Below are 14,835 nucleotides of genomic sequence, written 5' to 3' on the forward strand. Positions count from 1 at the left end.
AGGCTGGGCCTCTTATTGCTACTTATTTATTATTGGTACAGGAAAATGGACACTTTTGGTGTTTCACTGGAGCTTGTTAGTTTACTGGATTGAAAGGAAAAGTTTGCAAGGGAAAATATGAATTTTTGTGTTTGTATGACAATTTTCAACGTTAGATTGAATACATAAAATACAGCACTGAATAAAATGGAGAAAAATACAATGAATGGAAAAGAAATTGTAACAACAAGTACAGTGCACAATTACCGGCACTTAATTATCTGTCACTTCTGTTAAACTTGTACAATAACAATGAAGAAAGGAGAAAAGGTTGGCTTTTCATTTTCAATAAAATAGACAACATATCTTGTATATTTAATTTAATTTAACAACTTTATGTTGGATAATTGTACATCACATAGAGATGAAATAAAGGGTCCTGGCGAAAAGGGAAGTCAATAGCATTTCAGGGAAAGAAAACATATCAAGGCATAAAAGATAGCTTTTACAGGTTGTTAATCTTTAGTATACTGTACGTACATAAATTACAAACAACTTATTTACAACCTCGGGAGTCAAACTGTATCTTACCAACTTTGACTGGCTTTGCCGAGTACATGAGCTGTGTTTATGTGCAACCTGATATTCTCAAAGCAAAAAACTTTCAACTGCCCAACTGAAAACAGCTCCTTTAGAAGGCACATTTCAGGATATATTTTAATGTAAACCCACTGAACTCAGTGGACTTAAGCCGTAACTCAAAGTGGAGTTCCACATGTTTCAACACTTGATTCCTAAAGTTAAAACTGTTGGCTCTGGTCCAAAGTATGTTATGGATACAGTTATGGAGCAGCGGGCAATAAGAAAACCGAGAAGTGGGGGAAACATAGGAGATCTGCTCTGCAACCGTCATTGAAATAGTGGATGTAGTAAGCCCATTGAAACCTGTAGTTCAAAGTAAACAAAGTCAAATGAATATAAACAATTTTTAGGAACATTTTTTACAATTGATTTATAGGTATTAAGCACGCAGTGCTATGCATATTTTGGCTCATTAACTTCAGAAAGTATACCTTACTTTTCCCAGAACATGTTCAAAGTTTTTTGATTGGTTTTTCAATTCACAAACACGTACACATCTTCACAATTGAGAAAAACATTTGTGATCGCGAATATATAATTGCAGACTTTTAAAATGCTCGACTGAAATAAGAGAATTTAACTTCAAATTTCTTTGGACTTGAATTTAATATTTTACTAACCTGAACTAAATCTAAGATTGCAGGGAAAGTAATGTAGAAAGTTTTGAAAAAAGCCAGTATCATAAAGAAATTACTGCAATTTGTAATTGATAGATGGACTCAATATGGGTCAACATTGTTGTTAAAGATTCTGTTGTTTTTCATTGTCCCAGAGCCTAAAGTGCCATTCAGGAGGAAGCTGCTGGATGTGGAGGTACAAGAGAAAACGTCAGCTACACTGATGTGTGAGGTGCCTCTCATTCAAACCCAGGCAAACTGGTTTATGGAGGAAACCCGGCTGGAGCAAAATGCCAAATTTTGCATCGAGGAGGAAGGCACCCTGCGTCGTCTCACCATACACAATGTCACCACCAATGATGATGGTGTTTATATCTGTGAGATGAAAGAAGGCAGTCGCACCGTGGCTGAGCTCACCGTCCTGGGTATGCTTGAGACTTTGTTTCCATCTTTAGTACTTGTTCAACACAATGTACAATGCTATTATCAAGAGATATCAATGTGACCTGAAATGAAATTATGTAGGCTGAATCCACTGCATACCTGATCCACTTCTTCTCGTATCCAAGGCAACATTACTAAGAAGCTTCCTCGGAGGACAGTAGTTCCTGTCAGTGACACTGTCATCTTCTGTGTGGAGCTGGAGCATCCCTGCCCAGATGCCTACTGGACCCGCAATGGCGAGAAGCTGAAGGAAGACTCCCGTATATCCATTGCCTGGGTGCTCAGACAGTACACACTCACGATTAGAGATTGCCAGGCAGATGACTCAGGAGAAGTGGCGTTTGTGGCCGGAGACTGCAAGACCTCCACTCGATTCTCCGTCACTGGTGAGGATGCCAAAGTGAAATTTATTGTATTTATTGCTTGCATAGTGTTGCAGCAAACCCCACCCATCTAGCACCTGTAAAGGTTAGTTTTCAAAACAACTGGAGCTGCAACGATTAGTCAATGAAAATTATTTTCCAAAGATTTTGATAATCAATTATTCGTTTCAGTCATTTTCAAGCAAACGTGAAAAAAATTGTGAAAATAATCGGCAGAGTAATAGATAATGAAAAAAATTGTGAGATGCAGCCCTCAAATCAACGTGCACATCTACATAAGACGTAGGTGCTCTTCACAATTTTAACTTATGCTATATGGCTTTGGAGTACCTTGGATTTGTCTGCCCTTAAATTGTTTATAAAAACTAAAAATGGGTTAAAGTGTACAGTTTACAATAAGCTGGCAAACATAATCAATCATCAAAACTGGCAAGAATAATCACCACCTATGAAAATAAAACCTGTTACAATAACTCAATACTGATCTTATTATCACTCTCTCTCCTCTAGCTGCAAGGAAGCATCCTCCCGATCCCCCAGTCGATGCTGTGGTGCAGAACAAGACTGACTCATCCATCACCATTCAGTGGTCTCCTCCTGACAGCGACCGGCCTGTTCCAATTAAGGGATACAATGTGGAGAGGAGGAAGGTTGGCGCTCAGACATGGCAGAGGTGCAATGCTGGAGAAACCCTTGTGTCAACAGAGATCACCATCTGCAACTTCACTGAAGAAGCCAGCTACCAATTCCGCATCTCTGCTATGAACGACTTTGGCCAGAGCCCGTACCTGGATGTGCCTGGAAGTTTCTACCTAGGTAAGAGTGATGTCTCTGTGCCCTTTGTTGCCGTATGCATTCAGATATTCTTTTCTCATATCTTGTTTGCGTGTTGTCTGCAGAACCCATGGCTGAAATCAGGAAAGGCCTGATGAACAGCACTGCAGTCTCTAATGAGGAGTTCTCTCTCTCCGTGGAGCTGTCTGCTGTTTGCTCTGGCTTCTGGTCTCTAAATGGCCGCCTCCTGCGCAGCGGAGGCGACTATCTCATCACCAGGTCTAAGAACACACACACTTTGCTCATCCGTTTCGTGACCATAGAGATGAATGGAGCTGATGTCAAATTTGTGGGGGGAGGCTCACAAAGCACATGCATCCTGTCTGTAAAAGGTATGCACTCAAATCCAGTTAGACTTTCGATAGAGAAAATGCTCTAAATTGTTTTAAAATATTCCAGTACATTCACTTTTGTGCTTTAAAACTTTGTAGATTCTTTCTTATTTTACTATTGTTTATTTTGCTTTATATATTTATTTAATGTTTTTGTAAGATGCAAATCCGTAATTCTTTCTCTGTATTTTTAGCTCCTACTGTTAGGTTCACCAACAAGTCAGATGTGCTGGAGGTGGTGACCTGTAGTGCGCAAGACACTGCTCAGCTGACTGCCGAGGTGTCGGATTACGATGCACAGGTTTGTGATGCGAACACACCTCAATACCAGCTTTACTTTTAGCTTTCACTGATTCTTTTCATGTACCTTTAAATTTAAAGTGTGCAAGGACTAAAAAATATACAAATACTACTTAGTTACGAAGCATTGCACTCAGCTACCTTTAGAAATGGAGGAAAAACATATTCATTTCTATATGAATATGTATTTCTGCTGTTTCTAAAGGTAGCTGAGTGCCACACTAAAGTAACATTTGTTCTACTTGGTTAGAATATACTCTTTTAACCTTAGGTTTTTTTACTTTATCGTTCAAGATCAAGATTCGATTTATCTATTATTATACAACACAGGATTGTATTACAAAATGACTGTTTATTGCTACTCAAAAAATGTCTTATGTCTGTTTTGTCAATCTGTTCTGTGTTTGTTTCTTCAGGTGGTTTGGATGAAGAACGGGCGGGAGCTGAAAATGGGAAAGAAGTATGAATATGTGATCATTGACCGCAGAAGGATCCTGATGGTGCACAATGTTACAGAGGAAGATGTGGGCATCTACGAGTGTGCTTTAGCTGATGACAGAATGTCCCTTCAACTCTCTCTTAAAGGTATGCTCCTAAAAATGATTGCTAATCTAATGTGCTTATACTAATTATAATTTTACAGTTTTACTTCATCCCTGAGCAAACTCAGCAATCTGTCTGCTATGGTCTGCAGTAAAGATGATTTCACACATAATGCGGACAGTTTGTCCCAGACAATGTGATGTACTGAAATAAATAACGCAGTGATGGAAGCTAACATATGCTTTTGAGCTGTCAAACGGAGGATAGTCTGTAATCATGTAGTCAACTCTCTGGGACTCCAACTCATGCTTCCTATGCATGAGCTGCTCTGATAACAAAACCTTAAGATCCACATTTTCAAAGGGATTTTAATTTGTATCTCTTTTCTCTAAGATGAACCTGCCAAGTTTCTGAACAAAGCCAGAGGAGCCGTGGGAATGTCATCGTCCCTCAAAGGAGATCTTGAGCTGAGCTGTGAGGTGTCATCTGCCAGTGCGGCCGTTGTGTGGAAAAAAGATCAAGTTGTGATCACTGAGGACCAAAGAACTAACTTCATCTCCAAAGGGACTCAAAGGAAGCTCATCATCAAGGGTGCCAAGAAAAGTGACGAAGGACATTACTCCTGTGAGACAGGAACAGACAGAGTCACATTCCAGGTCAAGATAAAAGGTAAGAAGACAGTATGATGCTTTCGTACCACTATCCAACACTTCACATCAAGGATGTACATTTCTTTACCTTATTTGTCTTTTTTCACAGAAACTCAAGCTATAGCTGCCTTCTCCAACAAGGAGTCAGTCCAGAAGGAGGTGAGAGCTACTCTCTCCCAGAAAGCCACTCTCAGTTGCAGTGTTTCTGATAGCAAGACAGAGGTGAAATGGTACAAAGATGGCAAGTTGTTGATATCCAGTAGGACAATATACTCAGAAGTAAAAGGCAATACTCGTCAACTGGTGATTGAAAAGGTGGAGAAGAGTGATGCTGGAGACTATACATGTGAAGCTGGAGGGGATAAGCTGGTCTTCAAGATAACTGTGTCAGGTATGATCAAATTGATTTATACTGTAGAATTTTAAGAATATTTTCAGCTTTATAAAGTTAATTTAATTTCTGTCTCTCTGATTGTGAGCTACTGTATGAATATAATGTGAGTTAAGATTTCACCACCTTTCCACATCACATTTATTTGATGTAGTATAAATGTTGGGATTTAAAATATCCTAAACAAGACTGGTAGAGTAAATACTTAATGTATAGAATAGATGCCCTCAAGAAAGTGCCAATTAGATGTCTCATGTGTCAGTCATTGGTGATCTTACACACCTCATAACAACATTTTATTACTTATTGATGTTATCCACAGAGGCCCAATCAGCCTTCTTCAACAAGGATTCAGTTCAAAAGGAGGTTAAAGCTACTCTCTCCCAGAGAGCCACTCTGAGCTGTGAGGTAGCTGATACCAAGACAGAGGTTAAATGGTTCAAGGATGGCAAACTGCTGACTTCCAGCAAGACAACCCATACTGAGTCGAAGGGCAAGAGTCGGCAGCTGGTGATCGACAGTGTGGAGAAGAAGGATGCTGGGGAGTACATCTGTGAGGCTGGGACAGAGAAGCTGTCTTTTAAGATGCATGTGACAGGTAAGGAAGGGTAGATTTTCAGTATAAGATTACCTTCTGGATACTCATTAATATGCTCTGAATGAATAACATCTGATATTTTCTCTGCCACGCCTCCTCCATCAGAGGCCCAGTCAGCCTTCTTCAACAAGGAGTCAGTTCAGAAGGAGGTGAAAGCCACTCTCTCCCAGAAAGCCACTCTGAGCTGTGAGGTAGCTGATACCAAGACAGAGGTGAAATGGTACAAGGATGGCAAACTGCTGACTTCCAGCAAGACAATCCATACTGAATCAAAGGGCAAGAGTCGGCAGCTGGTGATCGACAGCGTGGAGAAGAAAGATGCTGGGGAGTACATCTGTGAGGTTGGGACGGAGAAGCTGTCTTATAAGATGCATGTGGCAGGTAAGGAAGGGTAGATTTTCAAAATAATATTACCTTTTGGGTGCTCATTAGTATGCTCTGAATGAATAACATCTGATATTTTCTCTGCCACGCCTCCTCCATCAGAGGCCCAGTCAGCCTTCTTCAACAAGGAGTCAGTTCAGAAGGAGGTGAAAGCCACCCTTTCCCAGAAAGCCACTCTGAGCTGTGAGGTAGCTGATACCAAGACAGAGGTGAAATGGTACAAGGATGGCAAGCTGCTGACTTCCAGCAAGACAATCCATACTGAATCAAAGGGCAAGAGTCGGCAGCTGGTGATCGACAGCGTGGAGAAGAAAGATGCTGGGGAGTACATCTGTGAGGCTGGGACTGAGAAGCTGTCTTATAAGATGCATGTGGCAGGTAAGGAAGGGTAGATTTTCAAAATAATATTACCTTTTGGATGCTCATTAGTATGCTCTGAATGAATAACATCTGATATTTTCTCTGCCACGCCTCCTCCATCAGAGGCCCAGTCAGCCTTCTTCAACAAGGAGTCAGTTCAGAAGGAGGTGAAAGCCACCCTTTCCCAGAAAGCCACTCTGAGCTGTGAGGTAGCTGATACCAAGACAGAGGTGAAATGGTACAAGGATGGCAAACTGCTGACTTCCAGCAAGACAATCCATACTGAATCAAAGGGCAAGAGTCGGCAGCTGGTGATCGACAGCGTGGAGAAGAAAGATGCTGGGGAGTACATCTGTGAGGCTGGGACTGAGAAGCTGTCTTTTAAGATGCATGTGGCAGGTAAGGAGAAAGCCCATGTTTAATTAATACCACATTAAATGATCAAATCCTGCTGGTTGTTGTTACTTGTTGGTTTATTTTGAGGGGCATGTACATAGTTATAAACATGAAAATAAAGAAAAACTAAAAAAAACTAAAAAATCTTATATGTGATATATGATATTTGTGTAAAAGCTTGTCACTTAGAAACATTGAGCATTTAAAACATTGAAAAGGAACAATAATTTTGCTCTCAAGTCATGAAACCAAGTCTTATGGCAGCTTTTTTTATTAACAGATTAAAAATGGCATTCACTGTGTGAAAACAGTAGATATTGTGTGTTTTCTCTTCGTGTCTGTGGTCTCCTCTGAGTGTTGATTGTAAATGTCACATTTTGGCTGAATTGTTGGTTGCTTCAGTATGGAGATGTCTGACATGCTCTCCTCAGGGCTGTCCGGAATACCATTTTTGGTATTTACATTTTCTACCACAGATGACAGTTGAAAAATGGGGATATTTTCTCGCTTGTATGCGCTAGTGAGCTTCATGCCTTGATTTCTTGTAGCATTTGTTTGCAGGAGCAGCTCTGGTGTTGTTGTGGCTTTGTTGCTTCTCAGTTCCTGTTCACAGATTTGGTCTCTTTCTTTGTGAATTAGTTGGTTTTGATGTATTCATTGTGCCTCTCCGTGGCAACTTATATACGCACAATTTTATTTCGCTTCATCACTGCAAAATGTTGAATCTCCCTGAATTTGACATGCTTTATTGGAGCTTATTGCTCTGTGCACTGTGTCTGTATGTTTTGACTGTGTTTGTCCCGTAAATCCAAAATGGTGTCTGTGCTGTAAAGTCAAGCACTTTCTTTCTATGGGTAACTGTTCTGCCGCAACACTCCTTCACAGTTACTTCTACAGAAGTCCAGGCTAAATCCGCTTTCCTCAAGAAAGAGTCTGTCCAGAGGGAAGTGAAAACTACTCTCTCCCAGAAAGCCACTCTAAGCTGTGAGGTGGTTGATAACAAGACAGAGGTGAAATGGTACAAGGATGGCAAGCTGCTGACTTCCAGTAGAGCAGTTCACATGGAATCAAAGGGCAAGATTCGTCAACTGGTGATCGACAGGGTAGAGAAGAAAGATGCTGGAGAATACATCTGTGAAGTCGGAACAGAAAAATTGGCATTTAAAGTACAGGTGACAGGTACGAGGAATCAAAGGGAATAGCAGATGTGCTTTGTGCAAATGTCTGCTTGTTTGAAAAGTTTGGGTGAAGCTGACCAAAAACAGCTAAAGCGGAGGATTTTAAGTTTTTGTGTAGGGGAACTGCTGTTTTTGGGTTGAATTGGGAATGTTGTATGTTGCTATTACAGATATTTTAATTGTTAATTCAGCTGCACAACACAGTTTGCTGGTCTTGTCTGCACATTTATCCATCATATTTAATCGCTGTTGAAGTTTGGTTGCTCCAAGCAAATTTCCTGGTTATATTTTGGCTTGCATCTTCTGTTGTGCAATATTTTTTAATGAGTTGTATTAAAATGAATGGGGAGGTGACATCCCGTAACATTCTCCATTATTACTTTTGCAGAGATCCAGTCAGTCAAGTCAGCCTTCTCCAACAAGGAGTCAATTCAGAAGGAGGTGAAAGCCACTATGTCCCAGAAAGCCACTCTGAGCTGCGAGGTAGCTGATACCAAGACAGAGGTGAAATGGTACAAGGATGGCAAGCTGCTGACTTCCAGCAAAACAATCCATTCAGAATCGAAGGGCAAGAGTCGGCAGCTGGTGATCGACAGCGTGGAGAAGAAGGATGCTGGAGAGTACTTCTGTGAGGTTGGGACTGAGAAGCTGGCTTTTAAGATACAGGTGGCAGGTAGGAGGAATGAGATGTTATTATTTCTGGGAATATGCAAATGTGAATTGAATTGGTCTTTTTGTTTGTAGCATTGTGTGTTGATTTTTTCTTGTTCCCCTTGTTTGCATTCATTAAGTCTGTTCAATACGAGCTGGAAGCTGTTGGCTGTGTCCATGCATTTCAGATTGACAGATATGTTTTATATATTTTTTACTTGCTCTGCAGAATTCCCAGCTGGCTTCTCTAACAAGGAGTCAGTCAAGAAGGAGGTGAAAGCTACTCTGTCGCAGAAAGCCACCCTGAGCTGCGAGGTTTCTGATTCCAAGGCAGAAGTGAAGTGGTACAAGGATGGCAAGCTGCTGACTTCCAGCAAAGCAGTCCACATGGAGTCAAAGGGCAAGAGTCGTGAGCTGGTGATAGAAAAAATGGAGAAAAAAGATGCTGGAGAATATACATGTGAGGCTGGAACAGAGAAGCTGGTATTCAAGCTGCAGATGACAGGTGATATATTTTTCAAACATAATTTACTTTGCCACAGTATTGATAATTGTCTGCAGAAAGCACTAAAAAGAAGCTTTTACTTCTCCTTAGATGCAGCTGTCAAGTTCCAGAAGAAGACCGTCAAGGATATTTGTATTGTTCAAGCAAGTGAAAACATTGTTTTGACCACTGAGCTGAACTCAGAGAGTGGTAGTGTGAAGTGGTTTAGAGATGGTGTGGAGCTTAAGGAGAGCAGCAAGTATGAAATGAAAAAAGAAGGCCTTTCTCGTACCCTCATAGTAAAATCCACTGAATCTAAAGACAGTGGATCATACTCCTGTCAAACTGCGGATGACAAACTGGAGTTCAAAGTTCAAGTTAAAGGCAAGTTGTAGAATTGTTTATAATTGCAGTACAGACCTCTTCAGATGTCAGATGTTGTTTTGATGTCGAACTCTCATGTTTTCCTTTCAGATTCAGCTTTGAAGTTTGTTGTCCCTTTGAAACCTGCTACAGTGGAGTTGGGCGGTGCACTTAGCCTGGTGTGTGAACTAAATCAAGCCACAGGGGACGTTGTCTGGCAGCGTGATGGCCGTGAGATTAAACCTGGAGGCAGGCACTGTGTTAGGACAGATGGTGCTAAGCGGGTTCTCACTGTGACTGGCATGACTAAAGAAGATGAAGGAGAATACAGCTGTGAATGCAGAAATGATAAGACCTCTGCTAAAGTCTCCTCAAAGGGTAATTAATCATTTGTTTAAACTAAACAATTTAAGGCTAGAAAAACTTTTTCTTTCATTCCAGTGTGCTTCATTTGATATTGTTTGTTCTTTTTAGCACCAAGGGTAGTGCGGCTGACCACCAAACTGAACAATGTGGCAGCAACAGAGGGAAAAGACGCCATTTTCAAGTGCGCTGTCGCTCCAGCGGACGTGAACGTGAGATGGTTCCACAACAGTATTCCTATCACTGTTGGGCCCAAGTATAAGGTTGAGCATGGTGGCAGCAGTCACTCACTCACCATCACTTCTGTCGCCCAAAAAGATGCTGGAGAGATCAGTGTTGATGCAGAAGGCAAAAGCTGCAAAGCTACCCTACAAGTGCAACGTAAGGATATACATTTCTCCTTAAAATATCTGTGTGTTAAATTATTTAATCTCCTCATTAACGTTGACATTTCTTTGCATCCCAATCAGACGAGCCAGTGACATTTAAGAAAAAGCTAGAAAACCTAACAGTGGAGGAGCAGAGTGAAGTGAAGCTGGAGGTGGAGCTCAGTAAGGCAACGGATGACGTCAAGTGGATGAAGAACAGCGTAGTGCTACAGCCTGCAGGAAACATGGAGATTCGAGTGAACGGAGCTAAGCAGAGTCTGGTCTTCAAGAGTGTGACTTCTGCTGACCGGGGCATCTACTCCTGTGAAACTCTGGACGACAAAACCCAGGCCAAACTCACTGTGGAGAGTAAGACTGATACACAATCACATTTTTAAGATACAATTTGAAGTCTTTAAGGCTGTATCTCGACCCCAAATCGATAATCTTATTCTCCATTCATTTACACTCAAACATTTCCTCCTCCTCCCTTCAGTGAAGAAGATCCAGGTAATAAAGGGCCTCACAGAAACCAAGGCACATGAGACAGAGACAGCAACTCTTGAGGTAGAACTCAGCCAGGCAGACGTTGAAGGCTCCTGGACCAGGGATGGAGCCAAATTAAGGCCAGGAGCAAACTGTCGCATCACAGTCCTGGGAAAGAAGCATGACTTAACGTTCTCTAATCTCAAGAGGGAAGATGCAGGAACTATTGCCTTCCAAGCAGAAGGAGTACATGTTTCTTGCAAACTGATTGTCACAGGTAATGGCTGCTTCTGGTCACTAGGGTCTTGACAACCAAACCACTATTGTTGTGCAGCACCCATTCTGCCAGAGAATTATAATCTGGTCACATTTTGACCAACACATGTTGATTCTACAGAACCTCCTGCCATGATCTCCAAACCCATTCTGGATAGCAGTGTTCCTGAGAAGGAGAAGGTCACTTTTGAATGTGAAGTGTCCAGAACAAATGCCGAGGTTAAATGGTTCAAGGTAAAAAATTACAGTTGGAATCGCAAAATGGAAATAAGATTAATTGTGTGTTAAGTGTGTACATATATTACATTCTGGAAAATGTTTTAATCTGCAGGATGATGTTGAACTGAAACCAGGAAAGAACTTTGGCATCCATTCTTTGGGCCGGAAGCGCTCTTTGGTCATCAACAAATGCACCCCTGAAGATGCAGGCACTTACATCTGTCGCACTACTGATGATAACACCTCCGCCAAGCTCACTGTTAAGGGTAATTAATTGTCATGTCATGAAGCACACAAATCAGTGTACAGTGTACAGAAACGTGTTAAAAATATATTTTTCCCTGCAGCCAGAGATATTAAGATTGTTAAGAAGCTGGAGAATGTGGAGGTGATGGAGAAGGAGAGTGCTGCATTTGTTTGTGAAATCTCACATGATGAAGTGGAATGCCAGTGGTTCAAAGGAAGTACCAAACTCAAAGTTGGTGACAACATCAAGATGAGACAAGAGGGTAAGGCCTCAAAAATATCTGTATATTAATGTGATTCAACTACCTGTATAATCATGCAACGTTATTGGATTTACCTGAATAATGATTATCACTAAGATGAGATTTTACTACTACTAGCTGTCTGTTTCTTATTCCAGGCAGAACCTATGTACTGCTGTTCAAATCTGTCACCCCAGAAGACATGGGTGAGATTAAATTCACAGCTGACAAGGCCTCTTCAACTGCAAAGCTCAAAGTGAAAGGTAAATAAGTCTGTGGTATGTGCCACAATAACATAAATGTACATAGTGTTTATTGTTGCATGTATTAGCTAACCATTATGTTACAATGTTCAGGTGGGGTTGCAAATGGATTTTTTCTATTCACGATTGCGAAAGCTGTTAGAAAGTTGCAAATAATTAAACACCTCTGCACTTTTTAAGCCTTATATAATTCTAAACAGTTACTGTAAACACATTATTTGGCTGCGTAGAAGCAGATTTAATTCCTGGATCATTTCATAAACTGATTTATATATTTATTAACCTCAACATTTCAGCTGGTTTAGTGAGCCAAATGTAAATGGTCACGCTAAAGTTAGATGAAATGTCGTCTTGCTGAAAGAGTAAACACAGTGCAACATTCAGACAATATCAGTGAAATAGAAAATCCAGTTGCAACTTGCTTTTACATTGTTATGCCTCATTGAGACCTGATGGCAAAGGAAACGCAACTAGCTGAGGTTTGTGATCAGTCAGAACTAAAGAAATTTTATCTTTAGATTTTTGTGATGGTCTACAGAGAAGGCATCATTGGTCCAGTAAATATGGACATATTGGGGACATTTGAAGACTGGAAATCTCCAGGAGAATGAGAAATACAATTTAAAAAGATAGCTTACTTTGCTGTCAGCTCTGAGTTACATCATCATGCACATGTTGTCTTGTTTCTATGACAGTGTCTCACTGTTTGCAATCAAACAGACACTGATATAAAAACAGAAATGAATGGCAAGTATCATTACAAGCTGCTAGCTATTGGCTTTAGCTTTTGCAAAAAATGTTGAAACTGATTATCCAGTACAAATTAGCCCTATTTGCTTTGGCTATTACATGATTCAACACATTCACAATGTGCTTAGGCAAGGGCTTTGGCAAGGCCTTGGCAGTAATAGCCTTTAATCTTCCTTTGTGGCATACATGAGAGTTTTCATTGATTTAGTGTTATTGTTACTGTAGAGCTGCCCGTCAAGTTTGTGAAGAGACTCAGGGATAAGATAGCGATGTATAAGCATCGTGGTCACCTTGAATGCCAAGTTTCACGTGCCAGTGCAAAGGTGACGTGGTACAAGCATAAGACGGAGATCAAACCCAGCAAGAAGTACGAGATCAAGAGTGAGGATGTGTACCGAAAACTCACCATCAACGACGTGGACGAGCGTGATGAAGACACGTACACCTGTGATGCCATTGATGACAAGACATCGTGTAAACTACTTGTAGAAGGTAACCTGATGGAAGATGAAGACGGTTTATTGTATGCTCAGTGTCAGGTTTTTGAAATGTAGGGCATTCATGTATATGACTGAAAAAAAATGTACATACTCAGGTATTTACACAAAACAATCCATCAGACTCTAAGTCAATGAGGTATCCGTCTATAAATGTATATGTCTGTCTGTCTGTCTGTCTGTCATTAAGTAGTGCACTATGGGAACATTATGTTGATTTATTTGTAGGCCATTTTGGAACAAGCCTGACCTACTGAATGAAATAACATATTTATTGATATTTCAAAGTATTTGAGCAAGAAAGAAATTAACAAAACTGTATTACTTCTGCTTACTACTTACTGCAGCGAAGAAACTTATGCAGGTATTTTCTGCATTCTAAATTAGAAGACCTCAGCTCACTTAGACTTTGGTGCGAATTCATTAGGTTGTTACAAGAAAGTCCTTTGACTTGAATAATAGACCGTTTTCACTGAAGACATTTGGACATTTCATAGTCGAAAAAGTTCAGATGTAAATAATACTTTTAATGAAGGCCAAATTCCGTTTAGTTCCCTCTGTTTCAGGTTCCTGGTATTGTGCATGCTGGCTCTCTGTCTCGTTGTCATGACTTACTAGGAACTTGAATAGAAAGGAGCTATTGTTGATTTTTTTGGTAATACCTGTGCCTTTTACTTCTATGGGACTATTTAGGACCTTAGAAAATTTAGGACTTAAAAACAATCACTGATGAGGATTAACAATGGCCATTGATTTGCACTGCATGTACAGTGGTTGTTATACTTGTCTATATAATTTATATGTTGTGTTGTTTTTGCTTTTTTCAATTCAGTTGTGTGATTTTGATATTACTAATAGCAAATTATCATATTAGTTGCTGAAATGTTGAAGAACTCTTTGATTTAGCTGTAGCTCTAAAATGAATCCCAAATACCCAAAACAATTAATATTAGAACAATAACGGTGAGGAGGAGCAGGAGGGTTTATATATATGGAGGCAATTGTTAGTAGTGTATCTGACAAAGTAATCATATATGGGCTATTATTAAACTAATCATACTTGTAAAATTATGTTGGTGTATATGTCGGCAGGTAGGTAACAAAAAATTGCAGTACAAATATAGCAAGCTAGGTTTGAAGTCATTTTAAAACAGTGTCTCCATTACACCACCAGAGAGTGCTAACAAGTTTATATGTCAACAATAAATGTCCCTCTCAGAATGTCTCTTGGTCACAATTAATAAAACAAAGAACAAATCTAATTGTTTGTTTACATAATGTGTTCAAAAAATTACTATATGCCAATATAATATTATCAGATTCCCAAATATCAGTACTGGCCTTAAAGGAGCACTATGTAGTTTTGGAGAAGAATTTCAAACTCAGAATTTTAATATGAGGTAATAATACAAACTCAGAAATATTTATTTTTTCCATAACTGAATAGACAAGCTGTTCGTAGAAGAATAAAAGTTCACCAGAACACTGTTTGAAGCTAGAAAAGTGGCAGGGTCCGCCAAATATGAACAAAGTGAAACAATATGAAATGAACAGTTTCTTTATTCAGTTCAGTCAGTCATGAAAATGAAGAGTTTG

General features: G+C 40.0%; 1 protein-coding gene across 4 annotated transcripts in view; it reads left to right on the top strand.

Moving 5' to 3' along the window:
* The window catches only part of obscnb (obscurin, cytoskeletal calmodulin and titin-interacting RhoGEF b), a 59,285-nt gene that overhangs the window by 5,027 nt on the left and 39,423 nt on the right, over positions 1-14,835 (top strand). For all 4 annotated transcript variants that reach the window (XM_084368134.1, XM_084368136.1, XM_084368135.1 and 1 more), the window contains exons 3-27: positions 1,394-1,663; positions 1,808-2,068; positions 2,576-2,881; positions 2,965-3,231; positions 3,426-3,532; positions 3,948-4,116; positions 4,468-4,743; positions 4,834-5,115; positions 5,438-5,713; positions 5,819-6,094; positions 6,200-6,475; positions 6,581-6,856; positions 7,739-8,032; positions 8,420-8,704; positions 8,912-9,187; positions 9,278-9,550; positions 9,641-9,907; positions 10,004-10,273; positions 10,363-10,629; positions 10,757-11,023; positions 11,144-11,256; positions 11,354-11,507; positions 11,589-11,750; positions 11,888-11,992; positions 12,968-13,234. In XM_084368134.1, coding sequence (XP_084224260.1) covers positions 1,394-1,663; positions 1,808-2,068; positions 2,576-2,881; positions 2,965-3,231; positions 3,426-3,532; positions 3,948-4,116; positions 4,468-4,743; positions 4,834-5,115; positions 5,438-5,713; positions 5,819-6,094; positions 6,200-6,475; positions 6,581-6,856; positions 7,739-8,032; positions 8,420-8,704; positions 8,912-9,187; positions 9,278-9,550; positions 9,641-9,907; positions 10,004-10,273; positions 10,363-10,629; positions 10,757-11,023; positions 11,144-11,256; positions 11,354-11,507; positions 11,589-11,750; positions 11,888-11,992; positions 12,968-13,234 — 6,042 coding nt within the window. The remainder of the gene's footprint in view (positions 1-1,393; positions 1,664-1,807; positions 2,069-2,575; positions 2,882-2,964; positions 3,232-3,425; positions 3,533-3,947; positions 4,117-4,467; positions 4,744-4,833; positions 5,116-5,437; positions 5,714-5,818; positions 6,095-6,199; positions 6,476-6,580; positions 6,857-7,738; positions 8,033-8,419; positions 8,705-8,911; positions 9,188-9,277; positions 9,551-9,640; positions 9,908-10,003; positions 10,274-10,362; positions 10,630-10,756; positions 11,024-11,143; positions 11,257-11,353; positions 11,508-11,588; positions 11,751-11,887; positions 11,993-12,967; positions 13,235-14,835) is intronic.

This window comes from Pagrus pagrus (assembly GCF_965226575.1).
Source record: "Pagrus pagrus genome assembly, chromosome: 12".
Classification (NCBI taxonomy): domain Eukaryota; kingdom Metazoa; phylum Chordata; class Actinopteri; order Spariformes; family Sparidae; genus Pagrus; species Pagrus pagrus.